This window comes from Zootoca vivipara, chromosome 13 (assembly GCF_965207765.1).
Source record: "Zootoca vivipara chromosome 13, rZooViv2.hap1.1, whole genome shotgun sequence".
Taxonomy (NCBI): Eukaryota; Metazoa; Chordata; class Lepidosauria; order Squamata; family Lacertidae; genus Zootoca; species Zootoca vivipara.
Window position 1 is genome coordinate 36,529,164 of NC_142596.1, and position 16,811 is coordinate 36,545,974.

General features: G+C 42.4%; 1 protein-coding gene across 3 annotated transcripts in view; it reads left to right on the plus strand.

Moving 5' to 3' along the window:
* LOC118092933 (ankyrin repeat and fibronectin type-III domain-containing protein 1) overlaps positions 1-16,811 on the plus strand; it is a 366,474-nt gene that overhangs the window by 37,563 nt on the left and 312,100 nt on the right. For 2 of the 3 annotated variants that reach the window (XM_035131606.3, XM_035131610.3), the window contains exon 3: positions 11,816-12,070. The exons of the other annotated variant lie outside the window; for it this stretch is intronic. In XM_035131606.3, the coding sequence (XP_034987497.1) occupies positions 11,949-12,070 (122 nt within the window). In that variant the 5' untranslated portion in view covers positions 11,816-11,948. The remainder of the gene's footprint in view (positions 1-11,815; positions 12,071-16,811) is intronic. 3 annotated transcript variants of the gene reach the window in all.

Consider the following 16,811-nt stretch of genomic DNA (forward strand, 5'->3'; position numbering starts at 1 on the left):
GGAAAGCTGTCTTTGGACAAACACTGGCTCCTTCAGCCTGAAAGTGGGATGAGCGCCACAACCCCATAGTCACCTTTGACTGGACTTAACCATCCAGGGGTGCTTTACCTTGATCTAGTAGATATTCAAAAGCCTGGCCGTTATTTCATGCACATCTCTTGTTTCCTTGGTTAGCTGAGGAACTTTTGCTCCTGTTTGTTTCTTATATCCAGGTATACAATAGGGAAAATATTCTCTTAAGTCAAGCTCAATGTCTGATGAACAGCAATGCATTTTGTGAAATCCCTTATTTTAATAAAAGATTTGGGGATTCTTGAGGTTCCTCCAGAGAGTGCTAAAGGGTGCTTGCTCTATGATATGCCTTTCTTGACAAACATATTTTTTCACTGTGTATCTGATACAAAACAAATACCAATTCTTCCATTGGGTTTTGACACAGCCACCATCCCATCCCAGCAAAGTCCCAGCATCACACACCCTTGTAATCACTCATTGCTTCCATTCTTTTCAACTTGTATTTTACTGTTGAAAGTCCATGCTTGGGTATAGTTATAGCATATGGAACCACATCTGCTTTCAGATGTATATTATATTGGCTTGATATTTTGCCAAGAGCCTTGAAAACAGAAGGGTACATTGTCTATTAATGTTGTAGGATTAAAATGACGATTAGATTATTCTTGTACTAGCCCATAGGGCTCTAGTTGGGAGATCTTAGTTGCTTCAGATGATTTATCCTTTTGAACTGGGAATGTTGTGAGTCATTGAGATGTCATGGAGGGAATCGTCAGATTTTGAGGGTAAGAGATTAAAAGTTGGAGCTGAACAACCCTGGGGAGGGTCCTACCCAAGTTGGGGGAAGTAAATCAGGACCCCAATGAGCCTGGGGAGGAGACCAGCAGTGAAGAGGGCAGAGAGCTGGATTCAAGGGAAGGACCAAACTGTTTGGCAGTGTTCTGCTGCTGTGGCATCAGACACCCCATGTCACATACCTTCTACTATGGAGCTGTCTCCAGTGGCTCTGTCTGTCATTGAGGAGCCTCTCCATTTTAGGGAGGCAACTAAAAGTAAATTGGATGTTGGGTCGATACTGACACCACCTCCATCTCCAAGGACATGAAGAAAGTACTCACAAATTCCACCCACTTGAAGGAGTGCCCATTTGAGTGCCTAGTGCTGGGACCTATTCCTTGCCCTATGTACCAGTCTGATTTACAAATTAAAAGTTTTTTGGCAGAAATTGGACTGGGTGTTAAATTTTTTCATCTGGCAATGGGGGCCAGGAGATGGAGGGATGTTACCAAACACCACTGCGCAAGATATTAGGACCTGGTTGCTTTGTCTCTATCACTCCCACCAGCAGAAACATGATATCTGCAAATTGAAAAAGATGTCCTGGCAGTGGTGTGAACAGGTGAATGTGTAATAACATATCTTTTTAACTTGATGTTTGTTCTGTAAAGAGATCACAACCTTATTATTACCCCTTCAAGAGTCCAATGATTTTTGTCTCTGGATCACGAAATTCAATTTCAATACATCCATGAAAAAGAATCAATGTAGTAGATACTGTGTCATGAGTATCAATACAGAGACTATTATTTTAAGATGAATTATGTCAAGAACAAGAAACTACTATCTCTGTAGATTTCATTGCTGATGAGATACCAATATCTATCTCTACAGATGAGGGTTTTAGAAACACAGGAGGCTGATCTTTTGTATGACAAAGTAAAAAGAAAGAAAGGTTGCATTGGTGGTCACCAGAAAAACTCCAACTTCAAACTGGATAAATATTAACAAGTGAAACTGTCTTTATATAGTCAAGAATTCACATAGTCAACCTGAATAGTTATTCTAACAGCCCTATTGCAGCATGTTTCAGAAAAGATTCACTAATCTCAACAAGGCACTGCAAAATGTCTCAAGCCCCAAGCTCATATGACAGTTTAGTGGTCTATGAATGAAAGCCCTGTACCCACACAGAATTACTAGACCATCAGTAGTCAATGCTGGTAGTTGGTCTACTTGCCTGAAAAGACTCTTCCTATTGTTGATGTTTTTGAGTATTATCCCCCTGAGAATATTCCTGCAGAAAGAGTGATTGCTGTGCTACCATGATATTACTTTGTACTTTTGAGGACAAATATGGTTCACAATTTAAAATTATGCCTCTGGCAGTCTTTTAATACCAAACATCCAAGCAGAAATGTCCTAGCTCTTTCTCTAAAGCAAGATGTTTGTAATCTAGATATGGGTGCTCAAGAAACTGTCTGGTAGTGTAGTGAATCCTCACTCAAGTAGTGGGGACAATGAGACTTTTCCAGTTGAATTTGACTCCATCATCACATTTTTAATGCTCATTATACTAATCAGGTTGTGCTTCAATTCCACTAGAAAAGCTAGATTTGTAAAATGCACAGTTATTAAAGATTTTATTCTTAAGGAGCGTAGAGAGTTAAGCAAAATTTAAATACAACTCCCATTATAGGTTTGAGCCCTTTCTAGATAAAATTAGGTATATCTGTCCTGCTGGATGATATCAGGAACTTTGTGTGGAATTATGCTATTTGTAAAAAAGCAGTTGAACAAGTCAGCAGTACTCTGTTCCATTCACTTTATTCTCCTTTTCTTTCTTTTTCTCCCTTCTTTGTGCACCACCTCATAAGACGATTAGGTTTTAAAAATACCTTCCACCAGCAACAGTGCTGTCTCAGAAACCTTAAAATATCTCAGGATTGTAGCTTTGTTAGCAATGATTAATCGAGTCTTTGTTAATTGTTAGGAACATAGTCCTTTTCTTTCCTGAATGTTTGTACCACTTGTCTCTCAAATTTTTGTGCTGAACTCCCACGCTGCTATGATGGTGTTGAAAACAATGATTCAGAAAGTTCTCTACTGCTCTGCTTACTAGCAATGAAGCTGCATGTATGTGTCTACATTACATGTTCAGTTTAAGTTCCTTGGGCCCCTTTAATGTTGTTATTCTAACATAGCATAATAGCTAGGACATCAGCTGCCATTTCAAATAATACAGAAGCCAGGGGGCAACCCTGCCCTGTTCCTCACCAATAGTGAGCGTCAATGGCCTTTATTCCTCTCTTATACTGTTGAGTGTCCTTTCCTCACTCAGAAAGTTGGAGTGGAACATCTATTGAAACAAAAAAAAAAGGTCTGAAACAGTAATAGGTCCTATGCCCTCATCTCATAACCTCCTCCAAAAAGAATTAGACAAAAGGAGATGCTTGACATGGGAGTATCTTCACCTTTGTGAGTGATGCACCTTTGGGAAAAAATGTAATATCATTTGTTGTGTGGTGTAGTACTTTCCATGAGAGTTTGCCATCACCAGACCCTTCATATCCTGCAGAACCGCTTCTGTCCATGACTCAGTTGTTACAAACATTCAAATCTCTGCCTAAGATGATGGTACCAATCACAGAAGAGTGCAGCAATGGTAAAATATTTGTCAAAAAATTGATTTGTCAGTTTGGCAAGTAAGCTGAACATAAAGTCAGATGCTCACTCAGTAATGTCTCATTCACACCTAAATACATCCTGTTGGTGTTAACCTTTAAAAGCCCTAAACAACTTTGCCCCTGTATACCTGAAGAAGTGTCTCCACCCCCATTGTTCAGCCCAAACACTTAGATCTAGCTCTGAGGGCCTTCTGGTAGTTCCCTCGCTTCGAGAAGTGAGGTTACAGGGAACCAGACAGAGGGCCTTCATGCCCACCCTGTGGAACGCCCTTTCTTCAGATGTCAAGGAAAGAAAAAACTATCTGGCTTTTAAAAGACGTCTGAAGGCAGTCATGTATAGGGAAGTTTAAATGTTTGATGTTTTACTGTGGCTTTATATTAATACCGTATGTTGGAAGCCTCTGGCGCAGAAATGAACAATCAATCACCCACTTTAAACAATTTCCCTCAAAAAGATTTCTGTTGGTGGTCTCTTGCAGCATAACAATGCCCAGCCTTTGACTCTGCCCTTGCCCTCTTTACCACAGTTCCTAGACCTTTTACAGCAAGAGACCCTAGTCTCAGCAGTTGGGAATTATTTGTGAAGTGGAGCAACCTAAGGATAAAGACTGGACGTTGTCAGGTCCAGTAATTGCAGACATAAACAAATTAGTAACTATTGTACTCCTAACAGTTATGATAAACAAATACATTTAACTCCCCTTTGGGGAGTACCTTCACTGATGGGAGATACCACAGCGTGGTGTGAACTGCACCCAGCCACAGAGAAACTTGGAGGTTGGTAGGAATTGAGACTCCATTACTGGATTCACTTACCACCCAGAACTTAACAACATAACATAAAGTCTTTTTTTAAATGTATCACTAGCAGAACTTGTTGATAAGGTGTGATGATGAACATTGAAGTCTTAAGCATACCCTGAATATTCAGGCACTTCTGCCCTCAGGAGCGGTACATTTATTTCTCTGTTCCCATTGCTGCTCTTTGGCTTGCTGCAACTTGCTGGTTTCTGGTGCTTCAACTTCTAGTTCTTTAGGGATGTTTAGCATTTGGGTTTCATCAGATGCTGAAAGAGTTTCCGCTCTGTAATGTACCAGGAGCTTGAATGGATATCCCCAGTTATACTGGTGGCCAGCTTCTCTGAGTGCTGATGTAGAAAGAAGGCTTAAACACCCTTCCTTGGGCTAGTGTTTTTGGATAGATGTCCTAATAAAGTTCCAGTCGTGCCTCACCATAGTGATTCTCTTTCGGATTACAAAGCTCTTTATAAACTTTCTCCTTAACTCTGTACCTTTCAAAGTGTGGTATAACGTTTCTTGGAATCATTACCCTGTCTGGGTCCTGAGACCCTATGGAAAATACAAAATCTTCTGCAGACAGGGTAAGCCCCACATTTAAGCTATTCTCCCAGTTTTCAAGGAAGGCAGCCTGTCTGCTCCCTCCCCTTTCTCCAGGACCCCACCCCCCTCAGATTCTGTCTGTGATTCTGATCTGAATAATTCTAGGTCTGAAACAGTGGGTTATAGCCAATGTTAGTCATACTCAAAGTAGATCCATTGAAGTTAATGCACACAACCAAGTTAGGTTGGTTAATTTCAGTGGGTTTACTCTAAGTAAAATTTAGTTAGATACAGAAGCATTGCATGGTGTGCAGGCACCTGGGGTGTGCACGCGGAACCCGCCCCACCAGCCCAGCCCTTGCTGCTGATGCTGCTGGAGCAACTCCCCCCCAATGGAGCCAAGTGGGGCTATGCTGTGCCACCTGCCAGCCAACTGATGCAGCCTTTGGTGGGCGAACCCCACCCCCCCGGATGCCTATGGGGAGTGATGAGGATGCAACAGCCATGTGCCCTTCGATTCCACCCTCGCAAAATGAGGACAAGGCAGGGATCGAAGGGCACATGTCTCTTGTGTCCTTCTCATTCCACTCTTCCAGCCCTGCACTGCTTGGTGAGGCTGGGATCTGAGCTGAATGATTTGCCCATCTGAATGATTTTTAGGTTTTCTTTCTAGTTTTGGAAAAGACTGAACAAGTGCCTTTGGTGTTAATGTTTGTTGAAACAATTGCCCAGTACAAAGTTTTTGTACACTTTCTCTTTTACATTAAAAAACAAAAAACGATTATTATTATTTTCCTTTTTGAAAATAAATTTCAAATACAGTAGAATTCAAAAATAAATATTACTGTGTACCAAACATTTGTAGCATTCCAAGCATATTAAGAAGTTAAGGACTAGAGACTTTCCAGATTTGGTAGGATAGATCCTTCCATGTTTCATTGTACTTTACAATTAATGTGTGCAAGAGACTCTAGGAGTGTTCCTTGGAAGGAAGCTGCCTAATGTAACACCTTATCCCATATATACCCACTTGAAACTTTAGTCTGTAGAACCTGCAGTTATAGGTGCCATATAATAGCTCTTTCAACATTTTAATTAATTAATTATTAAATCAATCAGTTAATTAATTTTTATACCAACTTTCATCTGAAGACCACAGGGAAGTTTACAATATAAAAACACAAAAATATGTACTGTAATAACAAAAACAACACACACACACCAGTTTAAAGGGCCATAGATTGTTTAATTAGTCAGAAGCCTGGGAGAAGAGGAATGTTTTTGTCCAAAGCTTGAAGATAGTGAAAGTGCGCCTCCCTGGGGAGAGCATTCTGCAAGTGGGGAGCCAGCGCAGAAAAGATCCATTCTTTTGTTGCCACCCTCCAGACCTCTTGTAGAGAAGGTACATTAAGAAGGGCATCAGATGATTATTGCAGAGTCTGGGTCAGTTCATATGGGGAGAGAAATGTTTCTGTTAGTGTGGCAACATCCATTGTGGTTATTCACATGTCTGTCTAGAATCTAGAAACAAGTTACTTTAAGACATCGTCTTGAAAAACTTAAAATGTGCACAAAAAGAAACCAATTTGAAACAGTCCTTAATGTGTAAAGACCCAGCTTTGTTAGCATTTGTGGATTCTTTGCAAAGAAGTAATACAGTATGCTTCAATACACTAACTTGGATGGCAGCAGGAGGAATTTTTAGTGCTTTGCCTCATATTGTGTATCTGAGATGTACTTTGGAAGGACAATCTTGCTGTACTTTTTGAAATGCAAAGAAGGAGCTTCAATTTTTGCTGTTTTTAGCATTAAGCATCTTATCCTGTAACTGCCGCTTCAACTACCCAGACTGTCAAAAAACATTTGTCAGAAGCTGCCGGTACACAGCACAGATCACAGGGTTTGGAATGCCACGTGTTATGCCTGCGGTGCACCTATTTCTGTTAAGGATGGAAAGGAGGACATGAATCACAACATGTTGTTAGATAGACTTCCAAAAACCTGGTGGGGAGAATAACTTATCTGTGGAGATGTGGGGCTGGAGGGGATGTTGATAGTGTTAACTATATCTGTGGTCTGGGGGGGGGGAGAGGAGAGGGGGGGAATGTGGGGGAGGAATCACCAGTCCTTTAGTCTGTGGTTTTTTTCTGGTTGCTTCATTCAGATGGGTTTGTTGTTGTAGGTTTGTCCATCTCCGATGAGTTGGTTTGGTTAATTTTGGTCTGGTTTCTTGTGTCATATGGCCGGCGGGACGATTCTGTGCATGGTGCTTGACTGTATTGGTTTGTATTGTCATGCTGCTTCTGTTGTTTCTTTTTCTTCTTTACTGTTGTCCAATTGTTTTCTGTTGTTCCGTTATGCTTGTGGCTGTCACGTGGTGGGTTTGTCGGTTGCCATTCCAGTGGAGGGTCAAGTTTGAGGTTCTTCAGTAGTTGCAAGGCTTCAGGTATGTTGGTGGCTGTTTGTTGTGTTGTGTTGATTGCTACGATGAGGCGGAAGGGGAAGCCCCATCGGTACTTGATCCCTGCTTGTAGGAGATGCTGGGTGCACGGGCATAGGCTTTCTCTCCGATTTAGGGTATCCTGAGATAAATCCTGTAAGGCCAATATGGGGGTTTCTCCATATCGAAGGTTGGTTGAGTTTCTGAGGTTGTTCCATACCTCTTCCTTCTTTTTGTAGCGTGTGAAGCACACAATGATGTCTCTTGGAGGGGGGCGCTGGGTTTCGGCATAGGTTTTAGGGCTCTGTGAGCCCTCTCCAGGTTGTCTACCTCAAGTGTCAGGTTTGGGAATTGGGATTATATTTTTCAGCCAGCGTACAATTAGGTCTGCTGGGCTTTTCTCCTCTGCTTTTTCAGGAAGCGGATGTTGCAACTTCTATTGCGATCTTTGAGGTCCGCTTGTTTGATTTTCATTTCTGTGCTTTCTGTTTCCAGGTGATTTACCAGTTCATCCAATTTCTTATTCACATGTGTGTTCTCCTCCCAGTATTGCTCTATTATTCTTTCTTGCGTTTGGTTCTTGTTCTCTAGAGCTTTCACTTTGAAGGTTAGATAGTTGATTAATACCTGCAGGGGAGCCACTGTGGCCTTCAGTATTTCTGCTAATCTCACTTCCATTTCCATCAGATCTTGTTTCGTTGTTGGGTGTCGTCATCTTGAAGGAGTGTTGCGGTCTCAGCACTATTTGCTATCTCCCTGGTTGGTGTCATCTCAATCTCCCTAATGGTTTTGGTTTGAAGTCTGCTTGGCATCCTCTTGGAGTATGGTATGTTGCGGTTAGGAGTTGTGGTGATGGTGGTTCCTGGGTGTTGTTAGGTTGCTGACCTGAGCAGGCGTTGTTGACTGGTGGTTTTTACACAGCGTTCAGATTAGGTGGCCATTTATGTCGCGTCTAGGCTGTAGTTTAAGAACTTATCTGGGGTTCCCGTAGTTGCCTCACTAGTGCTGCCAGAACGGGTGGTAGGTAAGCTCTCCTCTTTTCCCTCGGTGGCGGCAGTGCAGTGGCGGCAGCACCAGGATCAGGGATTCTCCTCTCCCCTTCCACACTCGCTCCTGGGTCCCTCCCGCCCCGGAGCTCTGGATGGCCGGGCGTCCCTCTCCTTCTCCCTGGTGCGGCCACGCAATGGCAGCAGCAGCGAGATCAGGGCTCTTCCCCCCAAAAGGGCCTTCTTCCCTTCTCCTCTCCCTTGGGGGCTGCAGTGGTGGCCGGGAAAATAACTTATTTATGAAATCAGCTGGTGGACTGCTTATGCTTTATTTTTTCCTCAACCTTCTTGGGAATCAAGACCAACTTAGTGATGGCTGCCTAGTTGGAGGAGAAGGCAGCAGCAAACTAGGAGCACCTTCTAGTATCAGTGCTGCTGTTAGATATTTGCTTCAGAATTTCAAAATATGAAATTCTTCAAGCATCTCTATTCAATAAGACTTTGGGGTGTGATTTATTACATATTCTTTTCCCTTCCTTGCTGTTGCCTTTTCTGAGTTTTTCTAATATATATATGTTTGGGCCTCTGACCCCAACCCTGAACTTGTAGTTGGTTTTTATAAAGAACTCCTGGTGACTGGGTTATTACCAATTTGAATGGTTAGTCCCCCATATAGAGGGTAATATTTTGTCTATTGTAAACATATTTTATCTTACAGAAATGTTGACCTTTTATATGGAGTATATTTTTAACTTCTGTACATTTTGACGATTGTATCACATAAATTAAAACATTAAAAACACAGGAGAGAAAAGCGGAATTTTATGCTACTGGATATTGCTCGGAATTGAGATAACTGGTGGCCATTTTAACACATGAGTGGTGAGGTGCTAGTATTTGATCACAAACACACTTCTCCTCATGTAGAAAAAGATGTTTTCATATGCCTATCATAGTGTTGCAGAATATATTACAGCTCCCCACCTGTAAGTCCCAATTGTAGTTCACTCAAGTGGATAGGAAAGTGCAGCCAAGCAAACCCTGAGAAGCTTTTGCTTCTCTTACTCTTTCTTATCTCTTGTTACATGGAATATTTAGAGGCAATATGTTGCTTCTCCCTCTTTCTTCAGACCTCTCCCTCTTGCCTTGCAAGTCTGTGGGTATGTTAACTCCTCTTTCTCCCCTGTGTTGCTTAGTAGCCAACAATTTCTTCTGCGTCAGGTAATAATTATTATAGCCCTCCCAAGGTGTCTATGATTCCTGAAAAAGCTGTCTGCATCTCGAAGAGCTTCATTATAGGGTTGGATGCTTAATGCAGATAAAGTGTGTATGTGTTTGTTCCCTTTCTCACTGTGTCCTTTGCCCACCCTATAAGCTGCTTCTCTCCTTCTCCCCCCATCCCAGCCTTGGTGCCTGATTCCATTCTGTTGTTCCTGACCTCATTTGGAATATTGCATATCTCTGGATGGCAATCCTGTGCCTGATAAGAGATGAGGGATGGAGTGTGAGACTGAATGTACATGTGAAAAGACCGAGAGCAGGAGTGAATGCTGTTTTGATTCATCTCTCTGCAAGTGAATTGATTTCAAAAAGAAAAGAAGAAAATTTAATGCACCATCAAGACAGACGTGGAGTTATTTGAATTTGGGGAGGGGGATGGAGGAGAGATTGCCCGGACTTAATCCAAAGGTGAATGGGGTCTCAGGGCTGCACTCTCTTCTCATAAAATATTAATGGAAACAAGAAGGTGTTGTGAGAGGTTTTCTACCTGCTGCCGAGCAGCTGAAGGGGAAAAAGGAAGAGATTCATTCAAAGACTGCAGGGAGCTGCTGCTGTTACCACCGCTGCAACAGAACCTCCTAAAGCCGTTCAGCTGAAACAAGCCAGCAGGTGTCTTATGCACATAAATTGGTCTAATTTGGGTTTGTTTTTCTTGTCCTCTTGTCATCCTTCACCTCCTTGCACCCCTTTGTCTTCTGCCCTCTTTGCCTCTCCTGTGTTTTTGTGTTCTGCTATGCTTAATGTTTAGGCATCTGCAACACTTTTGCTTGTGCTGGAGCATGAGAAGAGAAATTGTGTGCTAGTGGTTACTGCTTTGTACAAATTTGACTGAATGCAGGTTTTGCAGTTTATGATATCTTGGAATAAATCTGTTTGCAGAGATGAGGATGCAGGAAACAGAAATAGTGATAGTTGCCTCTAAAAATTTCTGAAATACCAGTGAAATAGTACAGCATTGAGATTTTCAAACAAATCTTAGGCAATCACCCCCTTTCTCTTTTTATTCCTTCTTTGGAAGCATCTGGCAAAAAACAAACAAACTATTGATGCTGTATGCTGTGTTTGAAACATGGAAATCCAACTAATGGATTTAATAAAACAGAATAAAAACAGATACAGAAAAGGAATTTGTTTGCAAGGAAATTATGTGACAGGCTTACAGTATTGACTGCTCCTTTATTGTGTGTGGTTGCTTTAGGCAGAAAAATAGCAGTTAATATTTAATTTTTAATATGGCACCCACAGCAGAAGGTTGTAAAAGAATACAAAACAGTTTGTTAATTTGATGTTTCCGTTCATTTACTCCTGTCCTTTTTGTCTAAAAGGTAATTAAATGTGTTGCTATCATGCATTTTGTTGCTTCTTGTATCCAGCTGTGCTGCTTCTTAACTGAACTTTAATACCTACATGCTAATTAGGGTTCAAATGAGTTTATGAAGACACATCAACTTCCCATCAATGCCTCTTTCTGCTATCCCCTCTATGGTAGCAGTTTGATCAAGGGAGTTAGAGATCTGATAAGCATGAGTGTGACTGACTAGTTGAGGATTTTAAGAGGGACAATTGCATTCTGCTATGCAGAATTGCTCATTGGTGGATGCTGGTTGTATTTTCTAGTGTTGAAACAGAGTGCCGGGGTGCAGATAACTGTAAATAATTTCTAAATTAATTGAGACCTAATTAATAATAAAGATTTAGCTTGATAGAATAGGAAAGGGGTTGCTATGTGAGAGGGATATTGGTGCTGCTGGCTCTAAAGCACTAAAACAGTGTACAGGAGGAGTCCAAAGATCTTGTTATTAGTACAGTATATGTGTAGTACTTGGGTCACTAGGGTTAGAAGTATTTGACTACACACAGCCCAGTTGTTCAGGACATGTAATGATTTTTTAGATTTCTAATATTATAAGGTTTCTTTTTCTGTACCATGATGAAAAGTGATTGAGACTTAATACACCTCCGCTTTAATTAAATGCATCTTTAAAGGCCAAATGCTCCCCATTTCTGATGTAGAGGCATGTCTTTGTCAAAACCTTATACAGTAGGAACTGTGAAATATAACCAGTCCGTACTAAAGGATTCCACTTTCCCCAGATGGGATTATTTTTCTTCTTAATTCAGTTCTGCAGTAAACGCACACACACACACTAGCGTAAGCACTGCTTTCATTAGTGTGTACTTAATTCCTATATGCTGTGTGTTGCTTTTGTGTGAAAAATATCAGTGCATGAAAAATCATGGTCTGCCCTTCCTAAACTCCTTGCTTTCTGTTTCTCTAACTCTCCTAGCACACCTGCTCAGCACAGCAAGCATTGTCGGCAAATCCTGAGAAATGCAAACACACTGGCTCTAGCATATCAACCTGTGTGTAGATTCAGGCACACGTATGCAGATGGTAGAAGGTCAGACTGCGCTGGTGCCATGTCGTCTTTTGGAAAGCTTACAGAGTACTTCAGCCTAAGGAAGTCGAGGAATGAATTTCGATCAGATCGGCGGAGTAGCAGGAGGAGTGGCAGCTATTGCTGTAGTATCACCGAATGCAGGTAGTGAGCAAAAATAAATAAATTTCTTTAGCATGTGTATATGCCAGGGTAACTGGGATAGGGGGAAAGTGAACTGCTCCCACTTTCTGTGATAAGTCTTCAGTTAAAACGGGAATCCTGAAAAACAGGAGTACCTCTAAGCACTGAGGTCTCCCCATTCCTATAGTAAAGTATCTGATTACAAGCACACCCAAGCAACATATTCAACTTTCCTTAGTATTATATATAGTTATCTTCATAATTTGTACCAGTGGTTGTACTTCAGTTCTAAGTACATTTCCACTCCAACATTTCAAGGAGGGTTACTGTCCTATTTGTTCTAGTGAGCTCAGTGATGCTGTGTCTTTTTGAAAAACAGATCCATTATCATGGCTGGCCCTACCATTGGAGAAAGTGAAGTCTACCTTAGGCAGATGCTAGGGGGCAGCAGCTCCCACCAATTTGGTACCCATAAGCCATCCAAGCATTCTCTTCTGCTGGAGAACAGAACTATGTATGGTTCATGACCTCTCCTGTACTCCCCTTCCTCCAAAAAATGTAGCCTGCTGTCTTAGGTGCAGTGAAAGATGCTTTCCTGTCACCAATGTTGAAGCAGGATTCAGCTGCCAGTGTGAGCAGCTTCTGTACAGCGTATGGAGAAAGGAGTCTAAGTATTACTAAACACTGAGTAATCATTTCTTACCTGAAAAGGGTTTCTGTTAAACACTCATCCTCTTTTATTTCTGTGGTGTCTTTTATTTTTACTAGAGTATTGTGCACATATTTCCAATTAAGCTTATCAATAGGAGAAGGAGAAGATCTGGTGTCCATCAGATTTAAAGCTGGGGAGGGAAAGGGCAGGTTATTACTGCTGACCTTAGTGAAATCACTATCATTTTGCACTGCTCCATGCACTGGAATCTAATGTGTAAAACTAGTAATAAACCAAATCATAGATTGAATTCTCATGAACTTAAACAGTTGCTTTGATGTCTGTCTGTCTGTTTCACATGCAGACACACTCATCCTTTCTCTCTTTAAGAACAGGAGTACTTGATATTTTCTTTTTGCCAGGAAGATTGGGGTTAGTGAAGTCATGATGGGACGTAGACTAAATCTATATTCCTTAGCTGAACTCTTTTCTTTGAATGTTATTAATGAAAACTTTGGAGGTTATTAATGTTGGTGCTAAACCTTGTAAATATCTGATCTGATCACCATATTGAGTGTGTGAGGTGGTTGAATGGTTGTTCCATTGATATTACTGGTCCCATTTTGAAGTTCAGATGAAATACTGAGCGGCTGCTGAGACCATATAACACCAGTCCTAAAAGACCCACATTGGCTCCCAGTATGTTTCCAAGCACAAGTAAGAGTGTTGATGCTGACCGTTAAAGTGTTAAATGACTTTGGCTCCACCCCCATTGTTCAGCCCAGACACAGAGATCTGGCTCAAAGGGCCTTCTGGTGGCTCCCTCATTGCGAGAAGTGAGGTTATAGGGAACCAGGCATAGGGCCTTATCAGTAGTTGCACCTGCTATGTAGACTGCCCTCCCATCAGATGTTAAGGAAATAAACTGCCTGACTTTTAGAAATAAATAAATAAAAATTTAAAAAATGTCCAGTAGCATTTTAGAGACCAAATAAGTTTGTTCTGGGTATAATCTTCTGTGTGCATATACACTTCTGTGAGGTTGATGGACTTCCATTTCATGCGGCTTAATGTGGTGCCTTCCATGATTCTAGATTCAGATAGGTAGCTGTGTTGGTCTGACGCAGTCGAAATAAATTTGAAAAAGGTGTCCAGTAGCACCTTAAGAGACCAATAAGTTTGTTCTGGGTATAAGCTTTCATGTGCTTGCATGACTTTTAGAAGACATTTGAAGGGTTTTTAATGTTTGAGGCTTTATTGCATTTTTGATATTTTGTTGGGAGCTGCCCATCCTAAAGGGATCAAGAGCTACCTGAGGTCTATAGACTTTGTGCCCTCTATTCTACTGTTTCATGCCCCTATATGGCTCCGAGGTCTTTGGGGGAGGAGGCTTTTACTTCAGTTCCACCACCATGGGAAGGGGGCATCTAGCAGTGGCGTAGCAAGGTTAGGTGGTACCTGGTGTGGAAAATTTATTGTCACCCCTCCACCTTGAAATGATTAAAAAAAGGAAAAATAAGATACTTATCAGTGGCATAATTAAAGCATTTGCTGCCCGGGGTGGTCACTGAGTTTGCCGCCCCTCTTGCTGTTCCTCATGTGGGAGTCCTGTCGATTTGACACGGTCCTCCCCTCCTCTCCGACTGTCCTTCCCTTCCCCCCCTTCCCAAGAGGTGGGAAGGAACTCAATTCCTGGCACCTCAGACTCTTACCTCTGCTTTACTTAATGCCTCATCATGTTCTTTGTTTCTCTTGCTTCAACCACAGTCAGAGCTCAAGCACCTATTCCTGCCTGGCAAAAGCACCCAAGAATAGTGCAAAGCAGGAGCAATAAGGGAAGGTGCAATCTCTCATACCTGCATGCTGCTTCTGCATGCCCATTAGAAGGGATTTTCCTTTCTGTTCTACTAAGTCCCACCAGTCTCTTTCAGCCTGAAAGGTTCTATGCTTAGGCAGGAATAACCAGCTGCACCAATATAAGATGGGGGACACTTGGTTTAACAGCAGTATATGTTAACAGGATCTAGGTGTCTTGTTGTTGTTGTTTAGTCGTGTCCAACTCTTCGTGACCCCATGGACCATAGCACGCCAGGCACTCCTGTCTTCCACTGCCTCCCGCAGTTTGGTCAAACTCATGTTCGTAGCTTCGAGAACACTGTCCAACCATCTCGTCCTCTGTCGTCCCCTTCTCCTAGTGCCCTCAATCTTGCCCAACATCAGGGTCTTTTCCAGGGAATCTTCTCTTCTCATGAGGTGACTAAAGTATTGGAGCCTCAGCTTCACGATCTGTCCTTCCAGTGAGCACTCAGGGCTGATTTCCTTCAGAATTGATAGGTTTGATCTTCTTGCAGTCCATGGGACTCTCAAGAGTCTCCTCCAGCACCATAATTCAAAAGCATCAATTAAAATGAGTCAACAATGTGATGCTGCAGCAAAAGAAGCAAATGCTATTCTAGGCTGCACCAACAGAAGTCTAGTCTCTAGATCAAGTACCACTCTACTCTGCCTTGGTCAGACCACACCTGGAATACTGTGTCCAGTTTTGGGCACCACAAGAAGAACATTGACACGCTGGAACGTGTGCAGAGGAGGGCAACCAAGATCAAGGGTGTGGAAAGCAAGCCTTATGAGGAGCGTTTGAAGGAGCTGGGTATGTTTAGCCTGGAAAAGAGGAGACTGAGGAGATATGACAGACATCTTCAAATATTTGAAGGGCTGTCACATGGAATATGGAACAAGCTTGTTTTCTCCTGCTCTGGAGGATAGGACACAAAACAATGGCTTCAAGTTACATGAAAGGAGATTCTGATGAAACATCAGGAGGAACTTTTCTGACAGCAAGAGCCCTTCAACAGTGCAAAAGGTTGGGAGGTTTTGCACTCTCCTTCCTTGGAAGTTAGTAATCTGAGGTTGGATGGCCATCTGTCATGGATGCGTTAGTTGAGATTCCTGCATTGTAGGGGGTTGGACTAGATGACCCTTGGGGTCCCTTCCATTTTTACAATTATAAGATTTTATGAAAGGTCCTTACAATGCAATGCAATTTAGTCCCATATGATTAAGCAATTATAAATAAATGAGTCCGCCCCCCCTCTGAGAATAATGCACTCAGATAAACTGGTTTGTGCAGATATTTTTGGGTAAGATACTTTGGTCATAACAACACGCTACATCCAACTAAATCCTACTTAGGGCAGATCCTTTGAAATCAAAGTTTGGATTTTTAATTCATTTCAGTGAGTGAGTAGGACTAGCACCTGAGGCAACCGTGTGTCTGTATGTGTGTGTGTGTGTGTGTGTGTGTGTGTGTGTGTGTGTGTGTAGGATGGCAAATGAGGGCTGAGAGCAAATCTAAAAAGGATGGGACAGCTGCATATTCCTGCAATGCAGAGGGTTGGACTAGATGATGCTTAGGGTCCCTTCCAACCCTACAATACTATAATTCTAGGGCAGGCATGTCCAATATGCGGATCCTGAGGTCCATCACAGGCTCCTCCTCCTCCTCTTCTTCTCCCTCCTCCTCCTCCTCCTCCTCCTCCTCCTCCTCCTCCTCCTCCTCCTCCTCCTCCTCCTCTTCTCCCTCCTCCCCCCCTCCTTCTGAAGCCGGCTTGCCTATAGGGGGTTAGCGCTCATGGAGAAAGCAAAGAACAACAGACATGGGATAAAGCCCCCTTAGCGCTCCATGAGTTTGAGGGAAAGATTTTAAAGCAACAGTAGAGGAAAGGGGAAGGGGATGACAGATGACAAGATGGTTGGACAGTGTTCTCGAAGCTACCAACATGAGTCTGACCAAACTGGGAGGCAGTGGAAGACAGGAGTGCCTGGCATGCTCTGGTCCATGGGGTCACGAAGAGTCGGACACGACTAAACAACAACAGAGGAAAGAAATGTGAAGTAAGGGCTTGGGGATGCTGACCCGAAGTCAGCTGTGATTTAAAGCAACAGCAGGGGAAAGAGAGGTGGGCCTGCCTTATTCCTTCATTGGAGGGATGGAGGAACTTTTATGTCACATAATTTGATGAATTGAGTAAGAACAGTAAGAGCTGCTTGACAGTGGAACGGTAGCTGGAGGGGAGGGCATGCTTCCCGCGGCTGGAGAGGGAAAGGCAA